This window comes from Dermacentor variabilis, chromosome 1 (assembly GCF_050947875.1).
Source record: "Dermacentor variabilis isolate Ectoservices chromosome 1, ASM5094787v1, whole genome shotgun sequence".
Lineage (NCBI taxonomy): Eukaryota > Metazoa > Arthropoda > Arachnida > Ixodida > Ixodidae > Dermacentor > Dermacentor variabilis.
Genome location: NC_134568.1, coordinates 79,441,508 through 79,464,481, shown reverse-complemented (window position 1 = coordinate 79,464,481; position 22,974 = coordinate 79,441,508). Strand labels below are relative to the sequence as shown.

The 22,974-nt window shown below is 48.1% G+C and overlaps 1 protein-coding gene across 1 annotated transcript in view; it reads right to left on the bottom strand.

Annotated features, from left to right (window-relative positions):
• Positions 1-22,974, bottom strand: part of wapl (cohesin release factor wings apart-like) — a 146,836-nt gene that overhangs the window by 15,932 nt on the left and 107,930 nt on the right. Inside the window, exons 16-17 of the mRNA XM_075690464.1 lie at positions 13,810-13,898; positions 1,155-1,250 (exon numbers count right to left, since the gene is read on the bottom strand). Of these exons, the coding sequence (XP_075546579.1) occupies positions 1,155-1,250; positions 13,810-13,898 (185 nt within the window). The remainder of the gene's footprint in view (positions 1-1,154; positions 1,251-13,809; positions 13,899-22,974) is intronic.

Genomic DNA, 22,974 nt, shown 5'->3' with positions numbered 1-22,974 from the left:
GACTTTTCCTTCATCATGGATCGAGCGCCTTCCTTTTGTTATGCTTGGCATCCACACCACTTTTCGCAGTGACTCTTCCACAACCAGCGCCATCGAGCTTACATTTGGCACCACTCTATGCGTTCCTAGTGCATTCTTCAACATCTTGCTCACGAAACCTGCCGACATTTTCGACTATGCCTACTGCCTACGCAGCGATGTGCGTTCCCCTCCCGCTGCATGGTTGGCCCTTCATGCCCAGTGTCTTTGCGGGCAGCAGCTCATAAAGGAATCCCATCTCATCTGCATTGTAGATGTTAGAGGGGCATACTCTTTCATTATAATGACAATGTTCTTCCCGGCGTGTATGCGTCAACCGTGGCCTTGAGAACTGCATGCATTGCTCATCAATGGCCGGGAAAATACAGTCTCCGTCGACCGTCCAAAGCCTGCCTACTTGGTCTCTGACGCTTTGACCACTTCTGCTATAACATTCCCTCCTGACCAGGCCAGTCCTACTCGCCGTGTGCGTTTCGCACCACCGCCATCCATGCTTCGCCCTTCGTCCAGCTCCAGCTTTCTCGCTAGAAGGGGGGGGCACTACTACGCTATAGGGCACTACTACATGCCACAATGGTCCAGTCACAAAAGACGACAAGGACACGCCCAGCACGCTGATGGTGTGCGAGCAGTGGAAAGGGCAGAATCAGACTTCCGCCTGATTGAGCAGGCTCGGCAAAATATATAATTTGTACACACCAGGCAGCAGCATCTCTCTGGTTTTTCTTCACTCACAAGCATTAAGTGCGCTTGCTTTAAACATGTGTGAGAGACAAAGATTGTAGTTTCACCGAAAAACTACAGCACGGCCATTTTATCGTGGGACTACACAGTAGCAAAGTTGGGGGTGCGTTCATTACATGAGTGCATTCATTACGCAAGTGTAAATATGGTGTGCATCAATTCGAATGAAGAGATTTCGAATCACCTGGATTTCATTATACTTTTATGCACCAAAAATCTTCTGATTATAGAGGAGCATATGCACTGTGTCGCATAGTGGTCGGATACACAATAGTGTAGCCATAACAACTAATTAAAGATCTCTGCTTTTTCAAAGACAACAAGGCTTGGCACTAATGTGTTAGCTAGTTTTCACAAGAAGCAATACTTACCGTCAGATTGATAAAATTATGAAATTTCTTAAGTGCATCGACCAATGGGTCAAACTTGCCTTCCGGTGTGTACTGCCGCAATTTTTCGGCAAGCTCCTGCAAATATGAACATCAATAACATTAATAAACAGCTCTATACTCACTTGTAACATGCATGTGGCACAACTGCATGTTTGAACCATGCATAATGACATGAGCAAGCAAACCAGGAATGCATTAGGCACAGAATGACAGGTTCGAGCCCCTAAATAATACAACTGAAGCCTCATTAATTTGGCATTGATTATTTAAAATATGACTACAGTATACAGTGAAACCTCGTTACTATGAACACCACAGTAACGAACTTTTCAGATTAACACTTTCCTGACCACCCCTATTCCTGTCAATAATATATTGTCAATGGTGTAAATTTAAAAATTTTGCCACGCTTGAAGCGCTTCTGGACAGGTAGCAACATCCAACATCTAAAAGAGGAACTATTTCTCTAGTTTTGCTTTTGTGCTTCTTTTTCTCACCGCGAGGGGGGGGGGAATCTTTAAATCACCTTTTAGGTGCGCATGACAAGCGCTCATAGCTTCCGACAAGGCGTCGATGTCATGCGCAGCTGCCCTTCGGAAACAGTGAATTTCCACGGATTCAGATGAGCCCGAGTCAGAATTTCATGATGATGGTAGCAGCACAGACTCAGAAGATGATTTTGATTCATCTGACTTTAGCACGGATGCTGAAAGTGCGTCGAATAGCCCCGGGACATCAACAGGTACTCGCCGGTAAGTTCCGTTTTCTACTCCGAACTGCTTCATCGTGGCTGCGCCCAGATCTAAAGATTTCCGGTGTGTTCTAAAGGTCACAGTTCTCATCTGCAAGGTGTCAACGTGGTTTAGGCAGGATCACTTGTCGGCGGCAGCACAAAGAGTTGATTTCAGCAATGTGCTCCGCAGTGCCGCACGGTGGTACTTCGGCGGTTTGAGCAGTGGCATGACAGCCACTTGGGCTAACATTTTCCTTTGTGTATGAAGAAGTTCTAAAGATAGAAAGCTTATATTTGCAGGAATGCTGTATATAGAATTTTCCTTCAAAACGTATATTTCAAAATTTTTTATGTTCTCTTGGTGCAAAGCAGCATCAATGGTTTAACGAAGTTTTCTCATTTTTGTCACACATTTTTTTATCCAATAATTTTTTTCGAAGAACTGGTAATAAATGTTTGCTTGAAAATAATACCATTAGAGAGCACATTCCTTCTACAAATTGATACCATACGTTCTAATATCAAGCATTTGCTGTAGCAGTAAAAAATTGTTTACTAGACTACCCGAAAATTGCCTGTTTTCCCGCAGACAGGAAAGCGTTACAACTTTTCAGAAATCCCCTGCTGACTTATATTTGAACTTCAAAATACCGAACTCTTCAGAATAACGATTGGTATTCAGTTTCTGTGTCATGTTAACAATGCATCAGTACTACAACTAATATTCCGAAATCTGAGGGTTCTTAGATTTCCGTGTATGCTTCACGGCAGCCAAAACAGCAGGCTAGCAGATGACAGGGCGCAGAAAGCAGATGCTGCGGCACACAGGTTCAGAAAACATGAGATGGCACTCAATAAAAAACGCAGAAGAGAATTTTTTTTGCATATTGTGGAGACGACGAGGCATCAGGTTTTGCGAGAGCTTGCTTTGCCTAGGCAAGTGTCGCCTAGCAATGGAGGCGCGTCTCTTTTTTCTTTTGCCCTTCTTTCTACGCATGCCTCTTTCCTTCATATTTCTTTCTGCGTCTATACTAGCTACGCGCATGGAGAAATGTAGCCTCCGTACTTGCAGGGATGCAACATGGTCGCACTTTGCACTTTCCGGACAGTGTCGTTTACGTGCGCTTGCACTTTGGAATAGTTCAGGTGTGTGCCTCGAGTGAGACAGTTGCAATGTCCCCAGCAAAGAATGCGAAAAACAAACAAACAAGAAACATTGTGCTTTGGAGGCAACATGGAGCTTCCTTTTTGTCAGTAGTTTTCTCAGTGTGAGTGTTTGCTGTGCATGCGTCACTCTTATTAAAGTCGACAACCATTAATTTGGACTCCAAGGGGAATGTAAATAAGTTCCAACTATCGAATGTCCGAAAAATCGAATGTATAAAAAAAAAACAATATTATTTAGGTCTTAAGGACCCTGTGCAAGGAATAAGTGGTCGATTTGTTGCTGCCGATAAGGATTGCAAAGGCTTGCGTCAGATACGCATGCGAACGCAACGGGAGCACACGACACATCATCAGAGTCGTCGTTTGACGGTGGGAGAACTTGCTCAATTATTTCGTCATTGTTCAGTTCGGCACACGACAAAACCGCGCTGTCGACGTCTGCAATGTCTTCAAATGTAACGGCGGCAGAAATCGGCACACTGCAGCCTAGCAGGTCATCAATGTGTCCGTATTGGAGCTTGTCGTGGTAGGCAGCCGCAGTTCAGGCTCTTCCATTTGCGGAGTCGAGCTAATTCGGACTGCGAGGGCACCGTTGGTGCCATTTGACATGGCCTGCTGATAAGGTCACGAGAAACCCTTCTTGGATCCAGCAGGGCGCTGTCTGGAATGCAAACTAAACAAAGAAGAACAGAATGGTGAGAGCAGGCCATATGCAGGGCTGCTGCAATACGCCGGAATGGGATATGATGATCGTGATGTTGATGCGACCTATGATTCAGACAAAGCCTATAAGGTTGGCATTTACAGTTAAATCTCTGAGGCGTAGTACTGCGACCAAGGCAAAGCCTCAGGGATTACCGTCTAGCATGTAATCTCCGAGGCCATACTTGATGTCTTGCGTTTCTGAGGCCATACTTTGTTTTGTCGAGGTTGCCAGAGCAGATAATGGCAGCAGAGTCGGCGTACGCTACAGCCATGAACAGAGTCCAGATAATTGAACGTAGAGATGGCGGCTGTCCGAAATATCAGTCGTCATTACACATTGAGTCTATGGGGCCACTGACTGTGCCGCGAAGCTGTCCGAATTACCGAGCATGTCTGGATTATCGGTGTCCGATTTGTCGGTCCGCGACTGCATACAGTGATTCGATGGTGCGTGGTGACGGAATCTATGGAAAATAGCAACAGTGCGGGCCGAGAGCCAACAACGACGTTTTCATGGATAACTTAAACGGTGACAACTTATGAACTGATGGGTTGATGGACAGAATGGTTAATTTTGAGGCTTGCACTATAATGACCTTTCAGAATAACAAACGATTTTTGGCAGTCCCACGCAATTCATTATATGGAGATTTGACGGTATATATATGTAAAGGCCACACTTATTTTTTACAATTTGGGCCCAAATTACCCGAGTTTGGCTTTTAAATGAATTAACAATCAAGTTATATCTGCTTTGAAAAACTAATATGCTTGCCGCCGTGTGCCTTGGGAAGCCTTTACTTTAGCTTCATTTGCTACCCCATCCGTCCTTACTGGCATGTAACCCAGTCAGCTGGAGCAGCTAGACTTTGGTCGACTATAAGCACGCTGTTACAAAATGAAGCCATCATTGGATGAGGGCTTGTACACCGCTCACACATAAGGTTATGCAATGAAAAACCACCAAAGCTTTTCATGCAAAATGTACACGAAACTTTACAGTTGACAGTGTTCGAGTACGTTAGCTTACATGGAAGCAACCAAAACTCACTGCACAAATGAGCACTCCGTATGCACTGTACACACTTGTGCTGTATATTGTAAGAAACCGCTTTATTCCAGCCGAGCTCATGCTACTACCCCGAGGATCAAGCTGTGCTGCTGGTGATGATATATACAGATGAAGAAGGTGTACCATGGATATGTGGAGATGATGAAGTTGAAAGTCAGGCATGTGTTGCGCTAAGATGACCAGCCATCAGCTGATCATTAAAGGCTTCGAGCACCTCACCTTGCAGAGAACATGGTATGACCGGGACCCATTTGTTGCCATCGACGTGATAAATGTAGTGATGCAAAGCCCCATTGCGCAGCTTGAAGTGATTAAGTTGTCGACAAAGTTGGGCGTTCAGAGGTGACGAAGAACCTTCCATGCGTTGAAGAATAGTGCGACAGTATGGGTCGATACGTTGGCGGGACACAAGGACAGATGGGCTGTCGTGTCTGAGCCAATCGAGGGGGTTGCGATGGGTAAAGCCGATGAAGAGAATGATGAATGCTAGTACGGGGAGGTGATGGTGAATTGTCATGATACGGCAGAGGGTAGCGAGACAGAGCATCGGCGTCTTGATGCTTCTTTCCAGCCCTGTAGGTGACAACGAAATCATACTGCTGTAGGCGAAGCACCCAATGACCCAGGTGACCTGATAAATTCTTTAGCGATGAAAGCCAGCGCAATGCATTATGGTCAGTAACGACTGTGAAATGGCAGCCGTAAAGATATGGGGAAATTTTTGCACTGCCCAAACAACAGCAAGGCACTCCTGCTCGGTTATCACGTAATGCTTCTCTGCAGTGGTTAGTGTACGATTATCCTAAGCAATTGTTTGTTCGTGGAAGGTGTTGTCATGTTGCAGTAGAATGGCACCGAGACCATGACTGCTAGCGTCAGTGTGAAGGACGGTGGGTGCGCTCGGATCGAAGTGGCACAGTACTAGGTTCAACGTTGGGGCATGTTTCAAAGCCAGGAAAGCACGTTCCCATTCGTCGGACTAAACGAAGGGCGCATTACTGGCGAGGAGTTGATGGAGTGGGGTCGCAAGCGCAAGTTTTGTATGAAGCGCCGGAAGCAAGAAGCAAGTCCAAGAAAACTGCGCAGGTCTTTTTGACGCAGCAGACGCCAAATTCGAGGACGGCAGCGAACTTCTCAGGGTCCGCTCGAATACCTTCTTGGCTGACTATGTGCCCCAGAACCTTGATGGTCTTGCTGGCGAAACTGCATTTTTTTGTGTTGAGCTGCAGGCCAGCGTTTTCAAGACAGGTAAGGACTTCATCAAGATGTTGCAAATGTTGTGAGAACATGGCTGAAAACATTACAATGTCATCGAGATAGCACAGACAGGTGAGAGGTCTCGGGGAACGAAATGCACAGCCCCACCCACTTGTAAAGAACCGCTTTAATCCAGCTGAGCTCGTGCTACTACCACAAGGATCAAGCTGTGCTGCTGGTGATGATATATACAGATGAAGGAGACGTACAATGGATGATGATATGTGCAGATGATGAAATTGAAAGGCATGTGCTGCGCTCACAATATGTACGCACAGCGCTACAGGACAAGCCGTGGGGTGCCAGTACACAACGTTTGGCAGTGCTTAGCCAACAAATGCCGAAAAACTGAAGAGGAAAATGATGATAGATGTCTCTAGCACCATGTCAATACCAGGCTGTTTAAAAGTGAAGCCAGCCTTGGACACAGGCTCTGATGTCCTGCTGCGCTTAAAGGGACACTAAAGGAAAATACCAAGTCAAGCTAAAGTGATAGATTAGTGCTCAAGAATCTCTAAGGTGTCGATATTATCGCAAACAGAGCCTTAATAATCGAGAAATTAAGATAAATGCAGGACATGATTAGAGACTCACCCGGGACATTCAAGCACTTGCCCAATGACGAAGGCACTCCTCAGTTAAATTCAGTCACTAGTGCTCAACTACTCGCTGCAAAGAACATCCTTGTGTTGTATTATAAGATGAAATAAAATGCTACTTGTCCAGTTATATTTCATTTCCAGAAAAAAAGAACTGATTGGAATTGCCGTTGACAACAACGCAGACGGTCGAACGGTTTTGTTTACGCTCGACTCTGCGCCGCCCACGCTTTCGCGTTTCAGCACTTTCCTGATAGCGAAGTGCGGTGCTGATTTTGCTGGCTAACGAAACTCGCACAAACTGCAAGTAGCAGAGAATTCAACTTCCATGTGAAGTCACGGGATGCCTGAACGGTCCACGCCACTTGACCAAAAAGCAGCTGTAGTGGCAAATCCACCAAAGCTGTCTTGACTCGGTACCGCTGTCTGTCGGGTGAAATTTTACTCACCAATGGCAGGCAGCAAAGGGTGGTGATGGCATATGCAACGTCCCCCCTCCCCCATTTGGGTGGCGGGAGACTTGAATTTAGAAAAAGGCATTCGGACCTTTCAGATGCAATTTCTCGTAAACTAAGTCTTTTCTTGGCACGAAACAAGTGATGCAAGGCTTCTGGGATGGTACTTAAACAGTCCACGTCGACTTAGTATTTGCCTTTAGTGTCCCTTTAAAGTTGGACAGTGAAATGTTAGCGGAATGTCGCAGTTGATAAACACCCACATATTTTTCAGGCGGTGCAAGAGCGATGACGCATGTACAAAGTGCGAAAAGTCCTGTGTGCATGCACGCGGTGGCACACAGCTGGCTTTGGAAGACGATGTGGCAAAAAAGCAATGACACAAACCATGGGGCCCCGAGCAACAAATTTAATGAACATGCCCAACTACGAGCTTCCCACCATAGGATTATAAACGATGACTACAAACCAAGCGGAGGCCAACAACATCTGTGTATTGCGTGAATATCCTGTGGAGGTATCGCCACACGACTGAAGCTAACAATGCACATGTGTGAAAAAAAAAAATATTTTTCTGAAATATTTGGGCCCAAATTTAAGGTACAGCCTTCACATGGGTGCGGCCCTTACACAAATATATACAGTAATCTATGCCGTGTGTGGTGTTTCTAGTAATAGGGTGAATGCAGGAGGTGTGCAAAGCCGTCAATGTCACAGATGCCAACAGGAGTGTTTCACACTATACGATCGCAACATGCAAAACTGGCTTTATGAAGGACTTAAACAGTGACTCTTGTGTGCAGTGCCTTGTTCAGGGACACATGCTATCAGCTCTCTCAAACTGCTGCTGTTGCTGGCTACAGCAGTTAATTCCCATGCCTAAGGCCCAAGCCATTATTTGCGAAAGCCACTGGTGTCCTTACTAAGGTGGACATGGTCTAACAATGAGCACCAGGTTATTGCAGTACACCTTTGTACATCTGTCAGAGGTCATCAGCAGACAGCGCAGATGGTACTGTCAGCCATACACTCACATTTTGCTATTAGCAGATGCACACTCCATAACAAACACTTTTTTAACAAATGTTTCATTTGGATATAACTTAATTCAACTTCTTTTATTGCCAGTCTCATAGGATACAAACTAAAAAGCCTTTGGCTTTTTAACAAACGTTTCCTTTGGATATAACTCAATAATTCAACTTCTTTTATTGCCGGTCCCATAGGATACAAACTAAAAAGCCTTTAAAGGGGTCCTAAAACACTTTTCCTAAATAATCATAGAATGGTGTGTTAGGGTAGAGGCTTGGACGAGTTGGTCGTGGTGATGTGGCTCCACGATATCTTTATTTACATTGGCGGTATGCATTAAGCGAAGCCACTCACGCTTTTGTGTGCAGTGGGACCACACTATCAGGAAAAGTGCAAGCAGCGAGGGATGAATGCTTCGTCTGCCTCTCGCTCCGATGGGTCACCGAAACTCGAGATTATGCAACCTCCAATACTAAAAGCGTGGGAAGACAGCTTAGAAATTGTAACGCCCTCTCGGCCCACCTACTCTTTGCACAAGCGGCAGTTTACTTCTGAAGCAGGGTGTGGAGCTGTGTATGTGCTCAGCCCTGCTTACAGCCATGATCAGCCATGGCCGAGAGATGCCAAAAATCGAGAAGCGCATCAACTTACCTCCCCCCCCCCCCCTCACTCCCATCGCGCGGACTTGATCGCGGTACCTCCGCTCCCCCTCTATGCCTTTGCTTGTACGGGAAGGTGGCACCCGTGAAGCCACTATCTGTCTTGTCTCACCCTCGCACACTTTCACTGGCACCTCAAGTGCACAGAGCGCGGGGCCCTATAGGATCTCATCACACTTGGACTTTATACAGAACATGATGCGGGTCCACTTCGGCAGTCGCTCTTGTTCAGCAACAAGAGTGCGTTTTGAGAGGTGCGTTTGCAAGCAGCCGTTTGTAATTCCAGCATCTGTGTCCGTGGAAGTTTCCCTTTATTGTCTTGGCATTGCTTTGTGGCGGCAGTGAAATTTCGTTATATTGAAATCGCATACAAACACACTTCGCTATATTGAGGTTCTAAATACATGGTGTTCTATGGACAAGAAGTTATGAAAGGTTATATACTTTGTTATATCGAGAATTTTGTTATATTGAAGTTCATTATATGAGGATTAACTGTATCTGGATAAATTATATTCCACATTACAGTGAAACCTCGTTAAACCGTAGTTGGCCGGAGCTCGGGAAAGGTACGTACTAAACGGTAGTACTGTTTAACCGAATAGCATGAGATCGCCCACTTACCTGTCGAAAACGGAACTCAGAGAGAGTGCGATGAAAGGGGAAAAACATGCAGTATTTATTCACTTCGCGCGACAAAAGCGTTATTTTCGTTTGATGCCGCGGCGGCCTAGCATGCCGACGACAGCGGCCTCAAACTTACTGAAGCTGCGTGCCAGCTTTTCAGCCAGCCCCCTCTTCTCGGCAAACACTCGCATGGCAGATTCCTCGTTGGCGTTACGTATTCACCGTGCACGTGCGCAGTAGTGTTGCAGAAGTCCCGGGGGCGCCTTTTTCATTACGGGTGCCGGAGTTTGGAATAATTTTCATTTGGAATAGAGTTACGTTATCGCGCCCCTATTGTCGTCGTGACAATTGCATTCATGAGGCTGACGCAACGCGCAGCTTATGCCACTGTCGGGCCTGAATCGCCCGTGCTATCGCTTTCCGTGTCGTCCTCGTCACTGTCGCTAGTCGACACTTCGGCAACAACAGAGGCAACGATGGCGAAAAGTCGAACCTCGTAGCCGACCAACGCCTCCTAGAGCCGACATATCTTTGCGGTCGCAGCAGCGCTGCCGAGCAACTTCTTCGCATTCCAAATGCCACACACTGTAGTCAACAGCAGATCCCTGTTGCGTGTCAGCGCCGACTTCTTCGTGTCACGTTCGATAGCACGGACGATGTCTAATTTTTCTTCTATGCTGAGCACCCGGCGTCTTTTTTCTCCAAGCTTCGGAACGACGCGAGTCTTCGCTTGCACGACGCCCTAACGCTTTCTGGCACCGCGTCGAAATGATGTTGATGTTGATGTGGCTTCACGCGCAAACGCACAGGGCGCTTGGAGGCCGTTGTTCCGATCTCTGAGGCGTGTTGTTCTGCCGCGCCGCCCGATGGAGACGGCGCAGCGCCATGTTTGCGCGACGAGAAGTTCAAACGCTACGTTTTAACCGATGCGTACGCAGTAAGCTGGTACGGTTTATGCGGATACGAAACACATTATGTTCAATGGCCGCTGAGTCGGGGATTTGACTTTACTACTTTTAAAACGAAACTACTGTTTAAGCGGGTACGGTTTAACGAGGTTTTACTGTACTGGATTACAGTACAGTCAAACCTGGATATAACGAAATTGAAAAAAGATTTCAATTGTTCGTTATATCCAGGTTTTCGTTACATGCAGTTTCGGGTTAAGACTGGTAAGGATCATGCCAAAACAAAATAAAAATGCGACAGATATCAACTGAAGTGAACTCGCCATTCAAGGAATTTATTTAATAGAAAAAAACTGCGTAATTTTCGCTTGCTATTTTTGCCCGATCGAAGCCACTACTCGGCGCTCCAAGGAAACTAAGGTATCCAGGGCTGCTTCATCGTCCTGCAAGCCGACGAAACGGCGCAGAATGTCCACCGCGTCCATCAGTTCCCTTGTGGTAGGCATCACACAAAACGTATCAGGCTCTGACGAACCGTCACCTTCAAGACTCTCTTTAACGGTTTCCACAAGTGCCACATCAGTCATCTCTTTTGTAGACACGGCACCATTGTCCACGAACAAAAAGTCGCACAGTTCGACACTGTCGGGCACCCCACCGTTCATGCGTAGTTCATCCCAAGCTTCTGCGACCTCGGGTGGGCTTGAAGGTTCGTCTTCAAGGACTGTAGCTTGAATGGCCTGATTTACCTGAGCCTTGGCGAAGCAATTGGCGATCACTTCGGATTCGACCTCTTGCCATGACGCAGCAAGCATTTGGATTGCTTGGTAGATATCCACTTTCGTCGGCCGTTCAAGGTGGATGTCCAGGAGCATCTTTTGTATCAATCGACGGCAGTAACAGCATTTAAAGCTGTTAATAACCCCTTTGTCTAAGGGTTGCACGAGAGAAGTGCAGTTAGGTGGCAAATACTGCAGCTCAACGTTCGAAAGCTGTAGGCCTTCCACATGGTGCACGAAGCAGTTGTCAAGCAGCAAACAAATGCTGCGGCCTTGTCGCTTGACATCTTGGTTGAACTCCTTCAGCCAGTCGGAAAAAATTGCCCGTGACATCCACGCTTTGGAGTTTGCCACATATTTTACTGGCATCCGCCTTGTTCCTTTAAAACATCTGGGCTGGGCATTGCGGCCAATAACCAATGGGATTCGCTTGTAGCTGCCATCAGTGTTGACGCAAAGCAAAACCGTCACGCGGAGTTTACTTTGCTTTCCACCGCGGCAGTCTTCTCCATTTAGTGACAAAATGCAGTTCGGTAACATTTGATAAAATAGGGTCGTCTCATCAGCATTATAAATGTCGGCTGCTTCATAGCAGCTGAAAATGCCGGGAAGCTTCTCGGCCAACCACGAGGCAGCAGCATCGCTGTCTGTGGAGGCATACTCGTCAGGTATCACCTTTCCGACGACACCATGCCGGCTTTTAAATCCTTGTAGCCAGCCGTTACTCGCTTTGAAGTCGTCGTGGCCCAGGATGCAAGCAAAATCTATGGATTTCTGCTGCAAAATCGCGCCACTTATGGGCACGTTTTGTGCTCGTCTGTCCAAAAACCAGGCAAACACGGTGTTGCCCACATCAGCATACGTTGACGGCACTTGTGCCCGACTCCATCGCAGTGCGGATGCTTTGTTCTGCAGCAAGGATGGTTGACAGGGAGCTGGCTGGTATATTGAAGCGGGTAGCGACATCTTTCTTTTTTTGCCGGCGATAGCCGCATTCAAAATCGAGAGCTTATCTTCAAGCGGCAAAACTTTTCGTTTCCTCACAGCGGAACTCATCGCAACGAACCGACACCGTAAACACACACCTGGGCCGCTATTTTGTAGTGATGCCTTATGCCTTATTCTATGCTATTCTTATCATCCACCACACACGGCCGCCTGATCGCGTTGATAATGTGGGCAGACCGTCGCTCTGACCAGTGGCCAAGTGCGAAAAGCCTGAAAAGGCATAGAATCGGAAAAGGCATCGCTACAAAATACCGGCCCTGCACATGCATGTCAACACGCTGACGAAGAAGGCTTATCATAAATGCGTCGCAAGACACCACAAAGAATTTGTCATAGTAGTGCCACGTAGTGTCAAGCTACAAAATGAAAGCTTAAAAGTTGCTACTCTGCCATGGAGCAGCGCTCAACATCATCATCACCGAGGTTTGCTTGTTTGCTGTGATTGCAAGCATTCTGCTTGCGGTCTACTTTACCTTGTAATATAAGAACTTACTTAAACAATATCCATTAAAGTTGTGCACTGCTCGGTCAAATTTTGGGCAAAACATTACAAGATACAGCTCGATTATCTGCGCCGCGAATTCGTTACATCAAGGTCAACCGCCACAACGCGTTCGTTACATGGAGGTCGCCCATACATGGGCTTCAATGGGGGATGTGTTGGGGAATTGAAAAATTTCGTAAAATCCAGGAATTCGTAACATAGAGGTTCAACTGTATGTCCCTGTTTGTAATTGCAGCCACTGGACAGATTGCGAAGAATATCACGCTGCAAAAATTTTTCGAATCCTTTAACTATTATTATAACTGGAGTTATTTATTGCAACGATGCCCGGCTTTCTCTATTTTTGTTTCCACTATCATGCTGGAAGTTACACAGCAGGGGAGCCAAGAGTGCAAAGCCCTGCTTAAATGTTTAGTGTCATGGCAACAAAAGAGCTTGTTGCGGCGCCCCATGGCCACGCACAGACTGGCAGTGTAAAGATGAAATGATTGTTCTGTCTCTTTGAGATCACAGACATATACAGTAAAACCTTGTTAATATGTAGTTGCTGGGGAACGTGGATCAGGTATGCACTAAGCAATGAACTCATTAACCGACAATGGCAGATGAGTACCTATAGACTTACCGCAGGGAAAAGAACTACGTCTTAATTTTCACTCAAACACACATGTAGACAAGACATGCTGCATGACAACATTGCGAAAGTGATAGCAAGCAATTTCTTATAGTTTCTGACATGAGATTGTAATTTCCCTGCTGCATGCAGTAACATGCGACTCACATGTGAACTCACAGCAGCATCTAAGACAGATCAGCAAAGTTTTCTTACTATGTTCAAAAAGTGTTTCAGGGCTCCTTCTTTACTGTGAAGAGAACCTTATACGAGAGCATGATGCAGTATTCACTACAAGACACAATATCTGAGGGTGAAGCTGCCTTGAACAGAGGCTCTTTATGGTAGTGCATTGAAGTACAAGGTTGCACACTACGACAACACACTCAACATCAGAGCATTCATTACAAATTTCTTGTGATTCAACACTGGTAGTAGATGCAATTTAGAGTGGTCTTTACATTCATAAGAAGCTACAACAATACTGATGTTTGAACCCAGTGAATACTAGTTACCTTGTTATTCTGGACAGCACAGCCAAGGAGCAAGGCAATGTAGGCACACACTATGCTATGTTCCATGTGCTTGCCAGCTTTCTGAAGGGCTGTAATCAAGAGAATAAACACAGAGGAAGTCACAATTATTTCATAGCAATTAACACATGCCATTACAGTGGCATGCAAATACAGACTAGTAGCTCTCAAATTTAATCAGGAAAGATAAAGAAAGCCAAATATGAAATCCCACATAAATAAAATTTAATGCAAGTTATTATGCTTACAAATTTTGTGCAAGTAAACCACCTGCTGCAAGTTGGCAGCCATGCCTGCACTCGCTGGTGATGAGCTTATTTAGCTCAAATTCACAGTCAATTCAAGGATGCTGAAGACCAAAATTCAAGGAAGGGGAAACAAACTTTATACACATAAAGTAATGAATATTGAAATCTAAACAGGAAGTCGCAGGTAAGCAGCCCCTGAGTTGGACATGTGCTTGAACTTGTTAAGGTGGCTTTTCAAAGCCAACATGCCCATTTAGAGATATAAAGTGCCTTCTGGCATATCACACACTTCACATGATAAAGAGTAGCAATGTCCAGCTGCACCTAGTGATGATAGTACTTGTCACGTTCAGTTGAAGCCAAATGGCTGAAACTTAAACACTTTCATACAGTAATTCCTAGAGCCCAAGGCTCCAAATTGCAGCCACTATGGCTTAGTCTGGCTTTATCCGACTCCGTGATCACAATGACGATGCAGCCCTACCTCCTTGAACTACAAGCTTGTTGTCACTGGCTGTGTACATGCCACACTACAGCTACAATGCAACCACATAGTGAAATTGTCATAACAGAATATATACGATGGTTTCTCAATAGTGTCCATGGCGTAGCGCTGATAGAGAGGTTGCGACTTTGAATGTTTTGCTATGCAGATGTTACCTCCAACACCAGTTTTCAAGGATTTCAAGGAGGTGTACAAACCCTGAAGTCACTACAAATACCACTGACACCCTTATTCTTCTGTTCTCTGGGCACTCAATATACTGTGCCTAAATCAGAATTCCTTCACAACGAACCATAGTAATCCAGCGAGAAAGGTCTGCTACCGTATTTATTCGAATCTAGGTGGATAGTTTTTTTCAAATAATCATATTCCAAACTTTAGGGGTGGCTTCGATTCGAGGCTTTTTAAAAAACGCGGCAGTTTTTCATTGAAACTGCTAAATATGGTGCATAGCTAGCGCCATCTAGAAAAGTCAGCATTGCAGCCGCTACCAGCCGTGCTAGTAGGCAACCGTACACAAGCGAGGTCGCCATTTTGACCTGTGTCGTATCGGCCGTATCGGTGTGCGGCGTAGTGTTATCGCGATGGCACCAAGCAGGAGATGCCACTACAGTGTCGCTTTCAAGCGAAAAGCTGTGATAGCCGCAGAGGCATTGTCGAACCTTCAAGCCGGGCAGAACTTCAGCGTTGACAAGAAAAATGTCCGTCGTTGGAGGGGACAGTGACAGCAACTTTTTGCGTGCGCCGCAACGAGGATGGCATTTAGCAGACCAAAGAAAGGCCGTCACCCCGAAGTGGAGACAGTTTTGGCCAACTTTGTTCGGACGCAGAGAGCAGCTGCCCTTCCAGTGACAACAGAAGTGCTCCAAGTGAAAGCTAGGGAACTTTCGAGGGAGCAAGGCCTAACGCCAAGGATTTCAAAGCCAGCCGGGGCTGGCTTCAGAAATTCATGAAGTGCTTCGGCTTCAGCCTCCGACGTCGCACTTTAATCACCCAGAAGCTGTCAAGCGATTTCAAAGAAAAGCTGATAGCTTTTCAGCGCTACATGCTGCGAAAGAGAGAAGCGGCAGGCTACAACCTTGGGCAAATCGGCAACACCGACCAGACAGCTGTGTATTTTGATATGCCAGTGGTGTACACCGTGAATGAAAAGGGTGCCAAGGAGGTGAAGGTGTGCTCTGCGGGCTACGAGAAGCAGCGCGCAACTGTGATGCTGTGCTACACAGCTGATGGACATAAACTCCCCCCTTATATGATATTTAAAAGGAAGACACTGCCTGCTCGAGAAACTTTCCCAAGAAATGTCATTGTGCGGGCAAATGAGAACGGGTGGATGACAGGTGCGATGGTGGAAGAGTGGGTTAAGATTGTGTGGCGACAACATCCACGAGCCCCTTTGACAAAGAACTCGCTCCTTGTCGTCGACTCTTACCGTAGGCACTTGACTGACAACGTGAAGGCTGCGCTCGCCCAAGCAAACATGGACCTCGCTGTCATACCGGGTGGCATGGTGGGCCAGTCGCAGCCATTTCATGTCTGCATCAACAAACCTTTCAAGGATCGTCTGCGGAAATATTACACGGACTGGTTAACTGACGAAGAACACATGCTAACGGCAACAGGCCGCATCAAACGTGCATCGCTATTGCAGCTGGCGGGCTGGGTAGCTGCAGTGTGAGACGACATCCCAGGTACTTTGATCGTGCGCGCCTTTAAAAAGTGCCGCATATCTAATGCGCTTGATGGTACCGAAGATAGTGCACTGTTTGAAGGTGACAGTGACAAGGAACACAGCAGCGACGACGTTGAATGAGCTCTGCACGTTCAGATTCAATAAGTGCTGTTTGCATTTTGTGAATGCTGTCCTCGCTTTTTTGTTCAGCCTACATTCGAGGTAATATATTGTTGCGTGTGGAAAGACACAGACAGAAGAGGCTATTTACAGGCTATTTACACTGGAGCCAGGCAGCCAGGCCGACACTCGCTCGCGCCAAGCGCACCGACCAACTTCGTCGTTCTCGCGGCGGCTTGTTTCTTGAGCATCGCACGATGATATCGTAATACTACCCCCCCCCCCCCCCCCCCCCGGCGGCAAAAGCACCGTCACGGTGCTGTTAAATATCCAAGGCACTTGGAGAGTTGTAGGGCTTGAGTCGGGCGACATGGACAATGTCACTGGTTGTCACAGCGGTGGACGTAGTGGGCGTGGCTAGAACGATTTCATAGGTGACATCGGTCACTTTGTGGAGCACGCGATATGGACTTGTGTAACAAGAAAGGAGTTTTTCATATAGGCCAACTTTACGCGAAGGTGACCAAAGCAACACGAGGCTGCCGGGCACAAAATGGACATCACGGTGACGGAGGTCGTAGCGTTGCTTCTGCTTGTCTTGAGACACTTGTAGACGAGCGCGCGCAAGTTGGCGAGCGTGGTCAGCATGGGCGATTGCATCACGGGCATAATCGCTAGTTGAAGCTGTGGCGGACAGAAGCACAGTGTCCAGTGGTAGCGTTGGTTCGTGGCCATACAAGAGGTAAAACGGGGAAAGCCAGCAGTTTCGAGACGGGAAGAGTTGTATGCAAAGGTAACGTAAGGTAGAGGCAGGTCCCAGTCACGGTGGTCGTCGGAAACATATTTGGATAGCATGTCTGTAAGGGTGCAGTTCAAGCGCTCAGTGAGGCCGTTCGTTTGGGGATGGTAGGAGGTGGTAAATTTATGCCGTATTGAGCAGGCACGCATGATGTCGTCGATGACTTTGGCCAAAAACGTACGGCTACGGTCTGTTAGCAATTGACGCGGAGCACCATGCATCAAAATAATATAATGTAGGAGGAAGTCCGCAACATCAGTTGCGCAACTGGTCGGAAGAGCACGGGTTACGGCGTAGCGGGTTGCGTAGTCCACCGAGACTGCAACCCACTTGTTCCCTGATGTAAAATTCCGGAAATGGGCCGAGGAGGTCTAAGCCGACACAATGAAAGGGCTTGGCAGGAATGTCGAGCGGCTGCAGGTAACCAGCGGGGAGCTGGGAAGGCTTCTTGCGTCGTTGGCAAACTTCACAAGCGGCAACGTAACGTCGTACGGAACGGGCAAGACCCGGCCAGAAAAAACGGCGAGGTACACGGTCATAGGTTCGAGATACGCCGAGATGTCCTGCCGTTGGTGCGTCGTGGTGCTCTTCTATAACAGTCGAGCGGAGAGTACCGTCGCGGAGGTCGAAGAGGCATAGAGTAGCATTGGCCGGAGAGTGCTCAAAACGGTCGATGAGTGCTCTGATGTAGGCGTCACGGCGTTGCTCATCGGCGAAATGAAGCAGCTGTGATACAGAGAATACGCAAGAAGCACTGGCAATATTAGAGGAGTCAGAGTCGTCAACAGGGTAACATGATAAGCTGTCAACGTCTTGGTGCAGGCGGCCAGATTTGTACACCACGGAATATGAAAATTCTTGTAGCCTCAAAGCCCATCGACTAAGCCGGCCTGTAGGAACTTTTAGCGACGAGAGCCAGCAGAGAGCATGATGGTCAGTGACTACAGAAAAAAGGCGACCGTAAAGGTAGGGACGGAACTTCGCAACTGCCCAGACTACAGCAAGGCATTCTCATTCCATAATAGAATACAGTCGCCGACCGTTCATTCGGACCTCACGGGGACTTCGGAAATGTCCGAATAAACAGGTGTCCGAAAAAGCAGATTAAGAAAAAAAAAATAAAAAGAAAAAAAAAATAGAAATCCTTTATTTCCATGCACTTATTCGAAGGCTCGGCAGTAGGCTTGAAGAAATCGTGAATGCGGCGTTGCACCCGGTTCTGTTTACGCGCAGTCAGATAATCCTGAATCTCGGAGAGGGTCGTACGGACACTATAGGCGGCTGATAGCACAGTCACTGCTTGTACATGCTCCGCATGCGACGGCAGCGTAGCACATGGTGCATTATCTTCCGACTCAAGAGTCATCGTCCGACGGTGTAGCAGAAACCTGACGAATGATCACGCCGTCGTCGAGTTCTGCGCACATCAGTACAGCAGTGTCAGCACCTGTGAAACTGTCGATTGAGACGGTGTCCGGAGTCGCAATGCAACCACTGCGCAAGGCTCGGCAGAATATTTTCCGCGTCAGTAGGGAGCACATCGGAAGGCGATAAATCTTAGGCCTCCCGGCACCCGCTTGCCGGCATTCCCCAGTGCAATCTGCGCGGGCACTGTCGGCGCCATCAGAGACTTGACGTGATGTTTCCGTATGCCGCGTTGGATCACCGAAACCTCGACGCAGCACACAAAGCAAACACCACCGTGCCCACACCAGCAACACAAACGAAAAAAACGTAACCTGCTCGCAGCGTCATGCGCGAAGAAACAAATCAGCTGCTGGATTGTCTTGACATGGCTTACTAAGCTGAAACCGGAACTGCTGCAGAGCCACTCTATCGAACCAGGCAGAAACGATGATGAGCGGGGATTTCCAGTAGCGCCACTTCGTGGGGCAGCAAGGAAGCTCCGTTCAAAACAAAAATGGCGTTCAGCAAGTCGAACCATGCACCGGTCAGAATCGGTGCATGGTGCTCTCGACCGTGTTGGCTCAAGGAGTGTCCGAAAAATCAGACGAGAGGTCGCAAGGTGTCTGAACTTTCAGCAGTTGTTATACATTATGGTCTATGGGGAGAATGGCGGTGCCGCGAAGCTGACCGAATAATCGGGCATGTCCGAATTTGTGGAGTCCGGAAAATCAGTCGGCGACTGTAGTTGTGCTCCGATGGTGTGAGGAGGCGGCTCACATAAGCAATGCTGACACTGGGCTAAGATGGCACCTACGCCATGACCGCTGGCATCTGTACGCAATTCTGTAGGGGCATCAGGGTCGAAGTGGGCGAGAATGGGTGGTGAGGAGAGAAGAGTAACGAGACGAGAGAATGCGGTGGCTTCTGCCGTACCCCACGAGAATTGTACGCCTTTCTTCAAAAGATTAGTGAGGGGTCTAGCAATTGCCGCAAAATCTTGAATAAAACGACGAAAGTACGAGCATAGCCCTACAAAAATTCGAACGTCTGCGGCTGTCTTTGGAATCAGAAACTCTCTGACAGTGCGAGTTTTGTCGGGATCAGGCTGTACTCCGGAAGCGTCAACGAGATGGCCCAGAAGAGTAATTTGCCAGTGGCCAAAACGACATTTGGACGAGTTAAGTTGCAGCTTCGCCTTTCGAAATACATCAAGTATAGTTGTGAGATGTTCAAGGTGAGTGTCGAACGTTGGCGATAGGACGATGACGTCATCGAGGTAGCAGAGGCATGTGGACCATTTGAAACCTTGGAGCAAGGAGTCCATCATACGCTCGAAGGTGGCAGGGGCGTTGCATAATCCAAACGGCATTACTTTAAATTGGTATATGCCATCAGGTGTGATGAACGCGGTTTTTTCTCGGTCCATATTGTCAACAGCAATCTGCCAGTATCCCGAACGAAGATCAATAGACGAGAAGTAGCTGGAACCGTGCAGGCAGTCAAAGGCGTCGTCTATACGTGGGAGCGGGTAGACGTCCATCTTAGCAATGTTGTTCAGATGATAGTAGTCTACACAGAAGCACCACATGCCGTCCTTCTTCTTAACCAACACCACAGGTGACGCCCAGGGACTCGAAGAAGGCTCAATGATGTTTTTATCGAGCATTTTGTTGACTTCGTTTTAATTACTCGGTGTTCCGACGCAGAAACTGGATACGGTCGTCGGTGAATAGGCGTAGCATCGCCAGTAAGAATCCGATGTTTGACCGCGAGCATCTGGCCTAAATGGCGATCGTCGATGTCAAAAATATCTCGGTAGGACGATAATACTTGGCAAAGCTCTTCAGCCTGCGCCGAGGACAGGTCCGTCACAACCATTTTCTTTATATTGGGATCGGCACCCGAGGCTGGCGCGAGGGGCCTGCTAAGCTCGCGAGAACCATCGGTCGATAACGCTGCCACGTATTGGTCGCCGAGACAATCAACGGTGGCAAGGCAAATACCTTGTGGTAGAATTTGCTTGGTAGAATTTGCTTTGCCAATCCAAATTTACAGACAGGCATGCGAGCGCGGTTCCCAGTAATATTAAGTATACTGTGAGGCATTGTAAGGTCATACCTTATTGGAATGTCGGGCAGAGGAGTGATGAGGTACTCGCCATCAGGAACTGGTGGGAAAGACAACAGCTCAATGTAGGCTATTGACTTTGGCTGCAGGCGAAAAAAGCCGGTGGGACGTAAGCAGCAGTGGGGTGCGTCAGAAGGTTCTGCGAGCATCGGCAACTCAAGGCGAAGGGTACTGGAAGAGCAGTCAATAAGAGCAGAGTGTGCGGAGAGAAAATCGAAGCCGAGAATGAGGTCATGGGGGCAATGAGCAATTACGGTGAAGAGGACAGGAGTGTGGCGGCCGGCGATGCTGACGCGTGCCGTACCCAAGCCAATGATAGGCACAGTACCGCCATCCGCAACGCGGAGGACGCGTGCCGACGCTGGGGTGAGGAGCTTGTTCAGTCGTCGTCGGAAGGCAGCACTCATAATTGAAAGATGTGTTCCTGTATCGATGAGTGCCGTGACAGGATAGCCGTCAACGTCAACGTCAAGAAGGTTTCGGTTCGTGGGTAACGTGAGCAGAGGATTTGAGGGCAGGGTCGACAACACAGCTTCACCTCCAGAAGCTGCAGTGCCTAGTTTTCCGGCTGGATCCGGGAAGCGATAGGCGGCGAAGAGAAGCGACGGGGTTGGGGCGAACGAGACTGATGGTGTCGAGGTGAGGGCGAGCGGCTGTACCGAAGGTTCGGAGCAGGAGCATCAGCGGCAGTGGATTCATGACAGGTGGTATAGGGAATGGAAGGTCCGAAGGTGCGGGAATAAGCGGCAGTGTATGTCCGAGGAGGTGGTGGCCATCGGTTGCGGCAGTGACGAGCGACGTGGCCGATGCGACAGCAGTGGAAGCAGATCGGCCGGTCATCAGGGGTACGCCAATCGGATGGGTTGCGGCGAGATATGGCGGAAAAGGAGTGCCGAGGACGAGGAGGGCCGCTAGAGAACTGAGGAACGCTGGGTTGAGACGTGGAACACACGGAGTTCAGACCCATGTTCTCAAATTCCTGTCGGACGACGGCCTGGATCATCGCAATGGTGGTTGCTGGCGGATCGGGAGGCGTCTTGAAGAAAGCTGGCGAACAGGTGGCCTCGAGTTCGCGGCGAACAATACGGGTGACGTTGTCACAGGTGGTGGTCTGACGTGGTCGACCCTCACATGTCGACGTAGCAGCAGTGTTGGGTAGCCGCATGATGTGGTGTGTGATACGGCGGCTCTTAGCTTGTTCAAGGCGACGGCTTTCTTTGATGATGGCGTCGATAGTCGAGACGCCGAAAACAAGCAAATTGAAAGCGTCGTCGGCGATGCCTTTTACAATATGTGACACTTTATCGGCTTCGGACATAGCATCGTCAGCTTTGCGGCATAGAGCTAAGATGTCGAGGATGTAGGAAACGTACGGCTCCGTAGATGAATGAACACGAGACGCAAGAACCTTTCTCGCGGCAGCCTTGCGCCTAATGGGGTCGCCGAACAGTTCCCGCAGCTTCTCTTTGAAATTGTCCCAACTGGTTATCTCGTCGTCATGCGTTTGGTGCCACATGCATGGGGTGCCGCTGAGATAAAAGATGACATTGGCGAGCATAATCGTTGGGTCCCACCAGTTATTAGCACTTGCGTGTTCATAGAGTTTGATCCAGTCCTCAACATCCTGGCCCTCCAGGCCAGAGAACACACCTGGGTCGCGAAGTGGGGCGACCGTGACGATTGGAGCAGTGGGACAAGCCGAAGCTGTTGCAGAGGTGGGCGTGTCACCGGGAGGCATGGTGACAAGCTCGGTGTGCCGACCCCTTCTGAGTTCCGTGGTGAGGACGGGGATCGCTGACCTCCACCAGAATGTTGCGTGTGGAAAGACACAGACAGAAGAGGCTATTTACAGGCTATTTACACTGGAGCCAGGCAGCCAGGCAGCCAGGCCGACACTCGCTCGCGCCAAGCGCACCGACCAACTTCATCGTCGTTCTCGCGGCGGCTCGTTTCTTGAGCATCGCTCGATGATATCGTAATAATATGTATATTTTTGGGGGGCTTTGGACTTTAGGGAGTCGGCTTAGAATCTGAGTCGGCCTAGATTCGAGTAAATACGGTATATCCAAAGTTCATTCTATCCAAAATTAGGGACGCGGTATTTTGTGAAATGGCAGAGCTTTGCATATACCGCTAACTCAAAGGCTACCGCAAAAACGAAGAAAACGAAATTGAAATAAACAAATGGGTAATTACACGGATATCGTACTACCACGTGGCACGGCGCCTTGCTGTCCCCACCGTTTTCTGGATGCTGGCTGCTAACAAA